Below are 16,204 nucleotides of genomic sequence, written 5' to 3'. Positions count from 1 at the left end.
TTCAATATTCTTCTTTGTATCCAGTGATGAGTCAACCTCTTTTAATGTAGTGACTTGTTTATTGTATTGACATGTTTCAATTGTTTAAATGTAACATTCTTTTCGACACGGCCAACCTCACTAACAGTAAGTTTGAGACCTTTCATAATAATTTCTATATTGTATCACCTTTATACAAATTTTGTAGCTTTTCCTTGAAGATGATAATACATTTTATCGAAATATTGGAATAACTTGTGTTATAAGAATACACTTCTGGATCTCCACGTTGCTGGTAATGTTTGCGCGTCATCCCTCTTGTTCATACTACCAGGTCGTTTTTCTATTTCGATATCCTCCATGATTGTTCGAGAGTAGAAGTTTTCATTTTTTGCTAGTGTTTTTATGTTCTCGAAATTGATGTGTCCTGTCCCACTAATAATAAATTGTGTTCATCCTTGCGTATGTTGATTCGCCTGTTCGTCTGGCCGATGTAAGTCGTGTCACATGGTAATTCGTGAATTCCTTGGGACCCCATTTGGTATCAGATCTTTTGGATCTGCACTGGAAAACGTCTACAAAACTGAATATCCAGGCAGTGGTACGTATCAAACGGGAAAAAAATCGTTTGATATAATGATGATATAATGTTCGTTCGTTCACAGCATTTTGCTAGAAAATTTTCGGCATTTCAGATTCTCTATATCAGTTTGAGTAGTTCATCACATTGCCATCCTCAGTATGATAAGATCGAGGGGCAATATCAGCAGAATTAAGCCTTGACGAAACCTAATTCCAATCATCTGAACAGTGGTTGAGTCAGACTATTAAAATATTTTCAACGTGTCTCGGATAGTTTTGAAGAATTTACTTCTCATTACTGTAGCCTGTAATTTCAAACGTTCTTGAGCGGCGTACGCAGAATCTGTCTCAAATGCAGGAACAAACCCGCCATGAGCAGGTTTGCGCTCAAGTGATGATTCACCAGGCGAAAAAGCCCTGCACGGTTGAATCTAAGGCATCGTCAGGTGTAGTTAACGTGCAAAAACCCTCATATGGGAAGGTTGTCGCGGGTATCAAGGTGGGAATTTTGCACCTTTACTATCCGACTAACCTCATTAATGATGAAACAGCAGAGCATATACTTTGTGCCTGCCCCGCTGGGGACCGAATTAGGTTTTAGGGTTACGCAGAGGCGTACTCTTACCATCTGAACTGAAAGACAACCCACCATACAAACTAATCGGCTTCGTTAAGAAGTGGGTTTTATTTGGTCGAGTGTGAATAGGTGTGAGCCACAATAAACCCTTGCTTGTTGCGGTGGATGGTCGAATAGAACCACTCACTTTGGACCTAACATAACCTAACTTTAAACGTGGGATGGAAATAATCTTTGTAGGTGCTACCCTCGCTCAAGCCATGATTAGATACACATCTACCTGATTTTTTGGTAAGGTAAGACACTACAGCATATTTTTGTTAGTGGCATCACAAAAGATGTGCAGCTCTATTCACTCTGGATCAGCAATATTTGAAGAATAACATCTTGGTATGGAAATGCTTTCTATCTGCTTCAAGTCATTATGCCATAGTTTCCATCTTGAGTATACGTCTTCATCCATGCTGTCGTCCCCACCAATTCCAACTCGCCAAATGTATTGTCTAGAAATTAGTGAATTAGTCTTTTGTGAAATTTGCAATATGTCTTAAAGGATTGAATAATGACATAACTGTCTTAAGAATTTGTCGTTTTGAAGGTTTATAATCATAACATTTTTCGCTTAGTATTATATAATTTGTGGACACAACACTCAAAAGAGGGGGGCAAACCGCGGACACGTGTTTCTGGCTATTGGCCTCATCAGCGCGGTGCAGCCAAGTGTAAAGATGGGAAACACTTGTTTGCCGAAATCAGGAAACAACACAAACGCACGGAGTCAACAACAGGAGCCAACCGCATATTTGTGGTTCCAGTTAGAAGACCTAGAATTCCCAGGCTACATCTAACATGACCACGGAGGCAGCTATAGCTACCTGCGTGACATCCGGGTCCAGGATAAATGCAAATAGAGATTTTATCGAGTGTGCATGATATAAATCAAAAATTAAACAATTTGTGGACACAACACTCAAAAAAGGGGGCAAACCGCGGACACGTGTTTCTGGCTATTGGCCTCATCAGCGCGGTGCAGCCAAGTGTAAAGATGGGAATTCCTTGTTTGCCGAAATCAGGAAACAACACAAACGCACGGAGTCAACAATAGGAGCCAATCGCACATTTGTGGTTCCAGTTAGAAGACCTAGAATTCCCTGTAGCCTGGGATTTGTATATATATATATATATATATATATATATATATATATATATATATATATATATATATGTATATATATATATATAGCGCCTGGCATTCTCACCCCCTGGCACTTTATTTTCCAATTCCAAAAGTTCAAGTTGATTTTTCAATGTTTTTATCTCAATTGCCTGTTTGGTTTTCTCCACTTCAACTACATGTCTCCTCCTTTCTAAGGAATTGTTGCCTGTGTTTGAAAGTTTCGATTTAGCAGAATGAACACATAACATATCGAAGCTTATATTTTGTAAAGAATATCATGAACAGCCACGAAAAATATTTCTAACCTCTAGTAAAATATCCGGTTGCCGGGATCCTATGCAGACCAAGATTTGTTCATTGTCTTGTTGCATAACTGCATTTTTGAGAAATATTTTTCCTGTTACCTTCACGTATCGGGATTCCAAAAAAACTTCATTATTATTCAACAAGCGGACAAGTTACTGAAATAATTCATTCCATCAGCTGAAACTTTTATTAATTGGAATAAACGGTAGGTATCATACGTTTTTATGTGGTTATAGGTACAGTAAACAGATAAAATGCAATGTAGAATATTCAAGGTCGAGAACTTTAACAAAATCAAAACATTGTTTGAAAACTTGATTTTCTTTTGTCTTAACTGATAACTTGAATTTCGAGTTGGTAAAACTGCACAAAACTATGGCGTCAAAGGCGTGGTTGGTTGTCTTTGACAGTTCAATGTTTTTATACAAGTCTGAATACTGAATGGGCGACATTTTGTTTACTTTTATGATTCATGAACTCATGCCCACGTGGTAAAATATATTTTCTGTTTAACAGACATATTTTGGTGAATAATATGTGAAAAATTCTTATAAGAGATAGGTAAGTGGGTAAATATGCAGGTATTTATATGAAGTGAAACATTTTTTATGGATTTTGCAAACTATCATGAAATAGATATAAACATTTTAAAAAGATTCAAATCCTGGTTATTAGCATAAATAAGGCGCGTAACGTACTTGTTTGTAACGGGCAGCTTAATGATAAATCATTTTATAGGTCCGTTTGTAACAAGTAGGTTTATTATATTGTTTAATCAGCAGAATACATATTTTTTGTTTTTTTTGTAATTTGATTTCATTTCATTTTAATACAGCAATCAATATGAGGAATATAAATTAACAGTAATACAACAACTAAATTGTCAAATTTGAATAGATTTTTCAATCATAACTTTGACCAGATGGCATGTTACACTTGTCATTTGTCAAGTAGCTTGGCTTAGACTGAGTAGCTTAGTCGCCTATAAAAAAATGAAAAATAACTCATGTGAAAGATTGAAAAATAATGAAATGATGTTTTTATACCATCGATGAGTTTGTCAGTAAATCCTCTTTACATGGATGCATTTTTCTTGATAGATTGCATCAAGGGTGGTTTTGTTCATTATTTCATTCATTAAATATTAAAATGTTATTGTCAAAATATGTGTGGTACATATTATTCCTTATCTATGTGATTTTGTGTAATGCATTTATGCTCGTTATATTTACATACTTTTCAAGAGTTGGCATGTTAACACAAGCTTATTTAACTATCTACCTTTCTATATTGCCGAAACAAGGTTCCTCTTATGGAAGAATAGTTTCGAGGGAAATTCATTAGATAGTTGAAGTAACAAAAATTTTACAAAATTGATTGTAAATCTTATGCCATATGTTTTATTTTCAAAAGAGTGCAATTGTTTACCACTAAAATAAAGTTATCTAATTATTTTAACGAACTCTAGCTTTATCTAATATGTAACATATTTCTTTCTATTTGAACCAAATTGGTTGAAATGTTATCAGCTATAGATGATGTTATAACATCGTTAAAAACCTTTTCAACTTAAATTGCTGCAGCTCAATAACAATAATCCGTTTCTTCTATACTACACAAAAAAAAAATTTCAACCGTGACCATTTCATATTGGAAATAGCTCTGTCTAATGTTCCGCATGGAATATTTGAATTGCCAGATATCATAGTTGAAAAATAAAATATAAAAAGTAGTGTTTTCACAGAATAATTAATAAAATGCTGATCAATTTGAAAACATTGACTCAAAATTTTAACATGGGCTTATTTTTTAGTGAATTTTAAAAATTAAAGCAATTCTTCATTATTATATCAAGCTTGGAGCAGAAGCCACATCGTTTGGTTTTCATTACTTTGTTGATTTATATCAGTTGCACAAATTGATGAAGTTTGTGTTGTCCGAACTGTTGATATACAAATGGAGTTGATAACAAAAAATTTGATGAAGAAGAACCTCAGGAAAAGCTCAAAGCTTCAGAATTGAAATATTAGTTTTCATGGGAAGAAGGTGAAATACGAGGAAAGATAAAAGCGAAACAAGTAGTTTGATAAATTGAGAAATGAGGTGTCCTCATCTTATTTTCAACATTTTCATGCTAATTCAATTGTTATCGATAATTGGGTAACATAGTTAAGACAGAGTATTCATGTTCCAAGTGGATAGAATAAACAGTTACTTTTAGATATTGCTAAACAATGTGCACAAAATGAGAAGACCGTAAATAAAATTCTATTGCAACAAAGAATGAAGGACTCAACTCAGTTCTCTGCTGATTTAAGTGAGTGGTCTATTGAATGATGTATAAACCGATTTGAGTTATTTGATGGAGATAGTTTGAATCACGAAACAAGAGAAAATGTGGAAGCTCTTTTTATGTTTCCAAGAAATGGACCCGAGTGGATTAGTTTGTCACTGATAAAAAAGGTGAAAAAAGTTAGTAAAGTTAATCAAAGGAGTCTAATGGGAGCCATTAATATAACTTGGTAACCATCATTAAAAACATCAGTTTTCATCTAGGTATATTTCTACAACCCGGAGCTACGAGCAAATTTGTTGAAATAACTTCCTAACAAACAGAAGTTTTCAAATATTAGCGCGAATTGAAGGTAATCCAAACGTCAATAATAGATTTTTCTGATTGGTTTGAAGAATAATTCAAGTCGATGACCGCTTTCAAAGAAGTAGTCTGTATGAGAATCATATCAGAATGGGAACTACCATGTTTTCCTAAAAAGGTAGCTCTTTGCAAAATCAAACCAGTAGGAAACTAATACATGTAATGGTAAAATAAACTAAATGCTTTGAGTTGCCAGTAAATGAAAGAAGAAATAATGTTCTGAACCTGGATAAATCTTGGCAAATGTCAAATAAATGTTTTTTGAAATCGAGATGTGAGGCTAACTTTGGAGGCAGATATTCTCTACTGCATCTTCTACAAAATGTAATGCATAGGCTGAACAATATAGTGAATCAAACCAAAACGTATGTGCTAATTACGTACAATTACGATTCGCACCTGTGTTTCTACCAGGACCAGTTGGAGATGGTCCAACTTAAGCACTCTCTGATGATGGATTTACTTTCACCATGATTGAGAAAGACTTAGTTCATAGATTACAATTTCCAGGACCCGTTGTTCCACTTAGGTTCCAATGGACTAATGAAATAACTCACAACGAAGGGCATGCACAAATCGTTTCTTTAGATACTACTGCTTCTAGAAAACCACGAAAATTCTTCGCAGTGAATCAAGTGTGCTAAAATGTTTAATCAACAAATATATGGAGACGTCACATTGATTGGGATCAAGCTGTAACAGAAAACCTCTTCTGCGCCTAGCTGAAATAATTGACCCAATTGCAATATTTCACTCCTGCCAATATCCACAGATACTACTTCCCTAATTCACCGTTAATCAACAAAGTTGATTTGTATTTATTTACGACACAGATGAAAAGGCATATGCAGCAGTGGTCTTTTTGAAGATGGTAGAGTCCACATTTCATTTTCAGAAGCAAAATTTAAAGCTGCCCAAGTGAATCAAAAAAACATTCCATGTACTTGCATGTAAAAAATTCCAATGAATCGCAATGACATTGGTTACCATCTCAATTTAATGTTGCAGACCTAGCGACGAATGCAAGAAAAATATTGATTTGCGGCCAGAATGTGAATGTTATTCTGGACTTTATTTTCAGAAAATCTCTATAATAATCTGTTTCTGTTTAAAAAAATCTGTTTTTCTGTTAATCAGCTGTCGCCTCCATATGAATGACAACTCTCATACGTTGAGAAACTTGTGCGAGCTAAGGACTAACGAGGTCTTACCTTTTACTGTGTGAGATACTTCCGATGGACTTTCACATCATATCCGCTTTGCTATCAGTGATATCAAAAATCATAGAGAAATACGTAAACCACTATATCCCTCAATATTTGGAGAGCTTCAACATCTTGAGCGATTATCAACACGGATTTCGGCAACAAAGATCAACAGGCGACCTTCTATCGTATGTCACCCATATTTGGAATAACGCAATCGAGGAACATGGAGAGTCAAGAGATGTTAGTTGCGCTTGCTATTTCTGAAGCCTTTGACTGTGTGTGGCATAAGGGTTTGCTGTCCAAGCTTCAATGCTATAGCTTGTCGGATCATTTTTGTGTATGGCTCTCCAGCTTTCTGAAAGAACGTTTCCTGCAAGTGGCCGTCTCCAACCCCTTTTTTTATTGTAGGTCATTGACTGACTGGAAAAAAACCAAGAATCCAATATATTGCTTTGTTGACGACAGCACACTTGTCTCGTCATTCTATTTGGATTCCAGGACATCGGCTCCAGATGCACATGTTCAATATGGCACCAGGAGGTTGCATATCTTGATGAGGATCTAGAGGTGATTTCGAATTGAGGCGAAAGTAAACAGGTTTCTTTTAAAAAAGATAAATGTCTCTGAACCGGATATAATAATGTCAGGACAATTTCAGTTTCTGCTTCGATATGTTTGTTCAGGGTTGAAATGGATACCAATATGTCTTGACAAAATCATATCGCTGGAATTGCAAATGTTTCTCAAAAGCTTGGAACACTGTTCCGAACCAGAAAACTGCACACACCTCAGCAAATTTTGATGCTTTATAAAGCTCAGATGAGACCTTCTTTTGATTATTGTTCTCATATATGGAGCTCCGCCCAAAAGCATACCATGAAGTGCTTGGATCCATCCAGAAAAAAGCCATCCGCCTTATTGGAGATTCGAACATCACTTGCAACCTTGATAGTGGAACATCGAAGAAAGGTTGGAGATACCTCTTTTATAGATACTTTCACGGGAGGTGTTCAAGTGACTTGGCACATTTGATTCCACACAAGTGATGTACATATTAGAAATACGCGACGGACTGCGGCTGCTCATCGTTTTGAGGTTCAACTCAGTACACCTCTAACTTCACTGCTTAAGAACTCTTTCATTCGGAGAACTGCGTGTATGTGGAATAAACTTTCTGAGAACGTTTTTCCGAATGAATTTAATCCAGCAATTCAAATCCAACGTGAATCGCTACTTTCGCACAACCACCGCTCTTAGAACGCCATAAGGAATTTCCTGTAGTGTTTGTATTCTCTCCTTAAATGTCCTTAAAAAAAATATACTTGTTATTGAATCGATACATCCGCTTGTATGAGTCTATTAGAAAAGTGGATATAGAGTTGATCGAAATATGACAGCCGTAGAGAAAGAAATATCTGACAGATAAAGTCTGACGTAGAAAAAGGGCTCGTCTTGAATGATTTATTTGTGATGAAGAGAGTTATATGAGTAACTGGAGCATGTATGTGTCAAACGAAATAAGAAATGAAGTTGGTCGGAGAAAGTATATTCAGTCCGAAGCATACATATATTCGTCAATTCTAAGTTTTTCAATATGTACGACAAGTCATAATGGTGACAATCTCTATGTAAGATAAATGTTGGAATGCGATTGGAAGTTTTGTAAACGTCAAGAGGATACGACGTTGACGTACTTGTCATATGCTAGAGACTTCCGTTGAAGACAAACTCCCCTGGCTAGAGACCTTCATTTTGGACTAGTTCTGAACAATCATCAGGCTAAGAAATGATACAGATATTACCAACTGCTGATTACGACACTCAAAGAAGTAACACCACTAATAAATTGATGGATGTAGCCGTTACTACGTGTTAGAAAATCATTATAAAAACTTTGAAATACAACTTCCTATGTTTTTTAACCACTTTACTGCAGTTTCGTCCTTTCATGGATATTTTCAAACGAGTTTATATAGTCGTTTGAAAATGTCCGTATAGGACGAAACTGCAGGAACGTTAGTTAGTGGTAAAAAACATAGAAAGTTTCATTTCGCAATTTTCAAGACTAATAACAAATATCTGTTGCTTGTGATTCACTCTCTTTCTAAATAAAAGGAAGCGGTATAATAGGTGCGAAGAATGGTGTATCGATACAAATTCAAATGACCATGGCATCCCGGTTTTGTATTTTTTTCTTCTAATTGCTCAGAGTATTGAAGAACTTATCTATCTTCAATATAATTTTGATATCGTGGTATATTTTTCAATTTCTAGTTGTACTCATTGCATACTATTCATTACGAAAAAAAAAATGTGCCGCTGAGTATCTACTTATTTTCCTTTTTGATAAAAAATGTGTTCCATTCAAAAAATATCTGATTAAAAAAAATACTTTTCTTTCAGCACCATGGCAGAGAAAGATCCAATTCAAGAAGCAGAGAAAGATCCAATTCAAGAATTTTTAAAGAATACGGGCTGGTCGCGTGATGCTTTATTGGAAAAATTAATAAAATTGAGATCCGAAGAAAACATTGAAGAAGGAAATAAACCTATCTTGCAACAAATAAATGCTGAACCATTTTCGGATACTGATGACGAAGAGGAAGAAGCGCATGTTACAAATAACTCCATAATAAATGAAATAATAGATGACATATGTACAGTGAATACTCGGTGTAACTCTGATGATGTACTTCCAACAGAAGCTCGAGAAACGAATGATAATGAAACTTCTGAAATAATGGAAGTTAGAGTAATAGAAGTAAATAATGAGGAAGATGATGACTTCGAAGAGGAATATAGTACCAAAGTATCTTCAGACAACTTTCAGTATTTGGAAACGTATCCTCGAAAAAGTTTTTGTCAGGAAAAATCAGTTATTGGTTCCAAAAGACCGTCAGAAACAAACGACTTCGAGAGAAATTCTGGGGAAATTGAATATGTCGAGACATATCCTCGGAAACGTATCAAAGTACTTTGTCTTGAAAAAGAAATTTCTGAATCTGAAAGTGAGAAACAAGTACACCATACTGAGATACATGAGACAGAATCAAATGAATTAACTGAAGTTCCATTAACTAAAGATGACAACCCAAGATGCATACCCTTTCAATTACAAGGCAATAAACAAACAGATAATATTTCAAGAGAAATCGAAGGAATATATGAAAAATCTGCCGAAGTTGAAAATGGCTTTAATGATAACACGACAATTCCAAGTATTGTTCAATTACAAGATCAAATTCAACTCACAAATATTAATCATCCGGAAACTATGGCTCTTGAGACTTCATCTGATTCGGACTATAAAGAAGTATCAAAAAATGAAAATGAAAGTGGTGATGAAAGTCATGAAGATATTAGTGATGAGAATTATTTTGCTCCTTCATTTGATAATGAAAGTTTGACTGGAGACGAAACTGTTAGTTTAGAAAATGTAGAAAACATTCGAAATAATTTGAAACTACAATTAAGTTCCCTCAGAACAAGAAAAAAAGAACAATTTCTGCAACCCCAAACAAAGATAGTGGATAGTATTGAGTGCAATACAAAATTATTAAATATAATGGCAAAAGACGGTGGTACAAAGAAAGCTGTAGGTGGAAAAATAAGCAGTTCAAAACACTTGATGAAAGAAAATCACCTGTTTTTACAAACTAACGAGTTAGGATTTGTTATATCAGATGTTCAAGGTGGTGTAGAGTTTGACGAAAAAGAAAATACTGAAAAAAACTTAGTCATCAAACAACCAGAAGAAAATTCAGTATGCAGCAGCAACAATTTTGAAAAAGATATAGATGATAATCAGCATATTGTGCTAGATCAAATTAGAAAAATTATAAATAAACAGAAATGTTCTCTCAAACGCGATGATGACGAATTGAAATCAAATTCGGACAGTTATCAAGTTCATATAGATTCAGGGAGAAAAGACAACAAAATTGCACCATTTAATGGAAATTCTCAACCTTCATTTCGAGATAAAACTAGCGAATTTGAGAAAAAATCTCCGTTTGTCAGTGACAGTTTAGATGAGTTTTTAGTAGGAGATTCTAAATTGAACATAAGTTATATGGTTCCCAAATGTGGTGCTGAAGAGGGTTTGAAAGAAAATATTTTAGATGAAGGTCCTCTTTTGTTAAAAAAGGTTTGTAAACTTGAAACACTTTCTGGAGAAAAAACTCAAAAACCACAATCACTAAAAGCTAAAACTGTTGCTCAGAAAAGAAAATTATTGGAGAGAGAAAAAAAACGAGAACTGAAAAAACTAGAAAAGTTGAAAAAGACCAACCTATTTCCGAAGGAACAGTCTGTTGAATTGAATAAAAAATTCAATCGAAGTTTTGTACTTTTTGACAATAAAAAGTTGTGGGTTAAGAGTAAAGTACATGACAAATGCATAGCAAATATTGGATGTAAAAATTTGATGAAGGATAGCTCACCTATCAACACTAGAAGAAAATTTTCTTTACTAGAAGGAGAGAAAAAAATCAATGCAGGGGTGAAGTATCGTCCAGGACCTTTATGTAAAAAGAGTGAACTTCAGATAACTGGCCATGATGACTGGGAAACACATTTCAAAATTCTACCTGAAATATCATTGGAGGTAGTACCAACAACTGGGCTTCCCTTTCCTGATCATATTATAAATAGGTTGAAAATATTTGATGGACAATTAGATAGTGGGCAAATTGAATTTGCATTGTCTGTTTTGAAAACTAAAAATAAAAATAATTTGAGTGCGCCGAAGTCGTTCAAATTTCCTCTAAAATATCATAACGAACAGGAAAAAGTTATTGTTAGGAAAAGAAAGTCAAACACAGTTTATGATACAGAAAGTTTTGTAAATAAACATGAAAATTCCAGAGATACTGTTGCAGCTGTTATTGATGACTTAATTAGATATGTTGAAATTAGGGAAATTGCTCCTACACTTATAAAAGATGATGAATCTCAAATAAAGGATGAAGGAAAGTTGGTTGAAAAGTTATCACCTATTATTGACAGTAATGTGAGTATTTTCAAAAAACCACATAAAAAGAAGACTAAGGTTGAACACGAGTTACTGAGACTTAACTGTAAACTAGTGAATGTTGAGGTAGAAGAAAATCAGACAGAAAAAAACTGTGAAAAGCCACACTGCCACTTGGGGTGTGTGTGTAAAAGTTTGAAATGTGAGAATATATTGAATTACCACTGTCAATTGGTTCAATGTATGTTCAATTGTACTTGTCCAAAAGAAAAAGATTTGATTTATGAACATAGTCTCACTTTACCAGCTGGTACAGATTTATTGTCATCTCATACAGTTAACCGTATTGAAGATGAAGCAAAAAAAAATTTGGCTAAAGAAGAGCGAGAATTTACTCAAACTGTCATTCATACAAAAAATGAAACAATAGTGGTTGGCTTGGGTAGGAGAAGTAAATTGAGAAGAAATACGAAAACTCCTGCTAAATATTCAGATTTCGTAGATAGTGGTTCTGATACTTTCTTTACTCAAATACCGGACAATGACTTCTCAAGAAAATGTACAGTGAGTTTGCCAAGACTAAATTTATCACAAATAATACCATATTGCTTAATGCATAATCTGTACGATTGTTATTGTGAGGGAAAATCACCATTCATTCCATATAAGTCAATGAAGGGCAATATAATTTCAGAACAGAGGTGTGACGATCTAAAAGTTCATGGTAAGTTTACTGGAAGAATAGACGATGAAGAACAAAACAAAATAGAATCAATAAAAGAATTATGTAAACATACCAGAAAACTGAATTTTAAGAAACACAGACGTGGTGGAAGAGAAGAAAGTGAATCGAATGATAATTATGCAGAAAAAAGAAGTGAGAAATTGTCCAAACTTTTCAACGAAGTTGAAGATTTCAAGCCTAATGACGATTCTCATAATACATCAGACAGTATTAGTTCTCATGTGGGTACCAATATTTCGTCCAATTCTAAAAGACCAATGAGAATAAAAAGGAAAAAAAAATATGATAAAAATTATATTGAATATTCCGATGAAATACTTCATGAGGTAGAACTAGATGACTGTGCAAGGACAAGAGGATTACCATCAGAGTATCCAAAAACTAAAACTGTTGGTGTGAATGAACAGAAAAATGATTTCTCTTACAACATCAAAGAATCTGATATATATAAGGCAAAAATTCAGTACATGGATAAAGATCTAAAAATTTTCGAGGCGGATATTTTGAAAAAAAAATTAATTGAGCAATGTATGGGAAATATACTATTTGATAAAGTCAAAAGTAAACGTAAACAAACGCTCAGTGAACGTAGAGAGAATAGCACTTCTACATCTACATCATTAGCACTCTTCAATGAAAATGGTGCTCTTCAACGCAGAAACAAGTTCTCATCATTTCCACCAGGAGAAGTGAAAGTCAAACCAGTGTTTGATGGCGAAATTATTGTTGATAAAAAAAATTTAGAGTTATTGAAAAAAATAGGACCAAAAACTGTTCAGGATGGCTACGCACGATTAATACCATGGAAAGTTCTCATTAAAAGTTTTGAAACTGGCAAAATTAATATCTGGAGTATTGTAAATCGACCTTCACGCCTCCTCATTAACAAAAGTAATAAGAAAGCTCCCAAAAATTATGTTAACATTAAAACATTGGAACGAACAATGAGTAAATATATAACAGAAGAAAGAACAGAGGATGTGATTTCATGGATTTTGCACGGTAGACTTCCTGACTGTTATCCAATAGACAGCGTTTCATTCATTTTAAAAGAGATCAAAAATAATTTTGAAATATGTGGTGTTTGCACTAGAAAATTTAACAAAGAAGATCTGGCGAGTAGAGAAATGGAAGACAAGTCTGTTGATAATTCAAAGAAAAAAGATATTTTCGATCATAGAGACTTGAATGGTGATTATCAAACTCTCAATATTTTCAAAAATAATTACAAGCTTCAAGAATTAGTTGAAGAATCTACTGGTCATTTAGGAGAGATGTCGGTTGATAAGGATAAGTTATATATGTGGGCTGCTTTGCCAGAAATTTATCCTGTTTGTAAATGGCGTATGATTTACCTAAATTCTGACTTTACCTACCTCTACTTTGTTAGTATAGATTATTCAATAAGATATACTGATTTGGTTCGGATAGGAAGGATTGCTAGAGATAATAAATGTACAGTGAAAGTTACTAATGATCCTTTAAAAAGTGGATATGATCATGTTGAATTTGGGATATATTTTGACCAAAGCTATATCGATAGGATTTTCATTGGTCCCTATTTCAAGCAGTATACAGGCAATGATGTTGAAACTTATCGGTATGTGAATAAGTCTCTCACATCTACAGAAGATTTTAATAAAATGACTGGAAAAAACGACTACAAATGTGGACATTGGTTGATTGAACGACCCTATTCAAGAAAGCGATATCCAGAAAAGGAATTGAATATTTCAACTGTCGACCTGACCAGTGAGGATGATAGAAGTAATGCTGCATCAAAAGTACTAAATAATTCAAAGAAACGCACGTCTAATGAAGATTTGCCACACATGGTCATTATGCACAACGAAGAACAAATATTGATACTTGATGCTCCGCCAAGAAAACCAGAAGATTTTAATCTGTATATAATTAGCAATATTCCACATCTTGGGTATCTTGGAGCATACAAACATTCTTCTGGAAAAATTGACGTTTCATGGCCATTCGAAGAGAAGTTATTGAGGTTTTCTAATACCTCAGTAGCTGTTGATTTTCTGCAAGAGTAAGTAAAGGATTACCTCTCTTGAAGTTTTTATTTAATAAACCATTTTCAGGCGATTTTCTGCTTTACTACAACCAGTCCCAGAAACATTCAAGATAAATATAATTACTGTAACTCAAATTGATTTCCTAAATACCCATCCTATTGATGCTTCAGTTTTGAGTGGACATTATGTAAGTATGATTTATTTGAGTGACCATATCAGCACTATTGTTGGTATATACCTAAATTAAATGAAAAATATAGATATGTTTTCAAATAAACATAATAGTTATCTTCTCAAGTTGATAACTTACACTATTACAGAATTAAAAATGCATTAGAAGATGATTTTTCTCTCCTCAACAACTCATTCTAATATTTTAGAAAAAAAAACATTTGAAATGCATTTTTTATGGCTGAACACTGGTCATTAGACTAATATATACCTGTGTATGTCTGCGTGCGCCTGGTGGCGTGAGTGCGCGTATTTATGTATGCATTGAAAAAATAGAGGTGAAATGTTAAAATTAATTTTTTTTCACATATTCAACACTTGGTCTGTATATTTTCATTTAGGTCTTAAAAGTGAAAATTTTCCTTATACTATGAAGCCTCCGCGGCATAAACATTTTTATTTTTTCATACACAAACCTTTAACTACTTGATCACTTTCCCTTAAAGATTGGTTTTGAAAAAGTAGTTTTCAACTATTCATTCGCTTCGAGACCCTATGTTCTTGGAGTCTATCTGGATTTAAAAATCGTCATTGAAATCACTGAAATGTATATGAATGGTTATTTTTAATATTAATATCAAAGTTCAATTTGTAAATATTCATGTTGACTTTTGTAGACACAAATTACTATTATGATCATGTATTGTGTAGCAATAGACATGTCAAGTGGGTATGTGATCTAAAATAACTCAAAATTTGTCATCTAATACAATGAAAGCTTCAGAGAAACAAAAGGCGATTTATAATTTGGGTTTGGCTTAAGTTTGCTCAATTCCATAGATAACAACTTTGTAAGGAAGTGTTCACGCCTACTGTTCTTGTTAAGGACAACGGAATACAAACGTTGCTTTCATGCCCCACTATAATATCTCTAGCTGTGGCAGATTGAAACAGGTCTGTCGTGTATCTATTAGATCATGAATGCAATACTGTTGAGCTCAAGTTCCTCTGGTAATTAAAATTGTTATAATAAATTAACTACAATAAGCGATGCCTATAAAAGGGTTATATAATTTATAAAGTAGGTTAACATCTTCACGTTACATAAGATCGATTCAAATTATAAAATGTACATATGCACACCTACATATTTAATTAGAAAATTATCCATATATAAAACAATTACCCATATAGATAGATGAGTAAAATAATATAGATTGATATATATTTTATCAAGCAAATGACTCATAGCATAGGTGTAGATTGACTAACCTGATGTATTTTTCAGATATGTGGAGATTTTGGATTCGAAAATATAACAACAATGACAAATGATGATTGTTTGAAAAAATTGGGAAAGTCGAGAGATGACATATTGAGTATGTTTTCCAAACGAGCTAAACTATTTTTGGGAAAACGAATAGAAAGCTTGGCATCTTTACTGAACATGGGTGGAAACAGTGGATATGATATTTCCAAAATATTGAAAACGGTTAGATAAATATAACTTGCATGCATGGTAGATGTACAAATCCTGATAGTTACCCATGTTGGCACTTCAAAATTTATTTTCTATAATTTTTTATGCGAATGTTTAACATCAGCATCCATCAAATTTACTTTCTTAATAATGGTCGAATGTGAGCATCCCTTATTTATTTTTGGAAAAACGTCATTTTAAAAAAATTTGTTTCTTTATAGAAATCAAATTATTATATAAGAGCATATACATTCACGGCCGGAGTCACGCTTGAAGAGAAGAAAATTCAGGCTGGTAGGCCGTGGTCGAATGAAACTT

General features: G+C 33.8%; 1 protein-coding gene across 7 annotated transcripts in view; it reads left to right on the top strand.

The window, feature by feature from the left end:
- Positions 1-16,204, top strand: part of LOC111504869 (uncharacterized) — a 40,329-nt gene that overhangs the window by 5,907 nt on the left and 18,218 nt on the right. For 4 of the 7 annotated variants that reach the window (XM_074173930.1, XM_023159580.2, XM_074173929.1 and 1 more), the window contains exons 2-4: positions 8,889-14,249; positions 14,302-14,422; positions 15,695-15,898. In XM_074173930.1, the coding sequence (XP_074030031.1) occupies positions 8,893-14,249; positions 14,302-14,422; positions 15,695-15,898 (5,682 nt within the window). In that variant the 5' untranslated portion in view covers positions 8,889-8,892. Of the gene's footprint in view, positions 1-2,671; positions 2,827-3,024; positions 3,183-7,906; positions 8,357-8,888; positions 14,250-14,301; positions 14,423-15,694; positions 15,899-16,204 lie in introns of those variants that run through there. The other 3 variants (XM_074173933.1, XM_074173931.1, XM_074173934.1) reach the window with 3 other exon arrangements.

Source organism: Leptinotarsa decemlineata, unplaced genomic scaffold, assembly GCF_025532065.1.
Source record: "Leptinotarsa decemlineata unplaced genomic scaffold, Ldec_3_MD MMD2_tig00000505_RagTag_RagTag, whole genome shotgun sequence".
In the NCBI taxonomy this organism is placed as follows: Eukaryota; Metazoa; Arthropoda; class Insecta; order Coleoptera; family Chrysomelidae; genus Leptinotarsa; species Leptinotarsa decemlineata.
The sequence above is the reverse complement of the archived record's forward strand: the minus strand, read 5'-3'. Positions and strand labels throughout refer to the sequence as shown.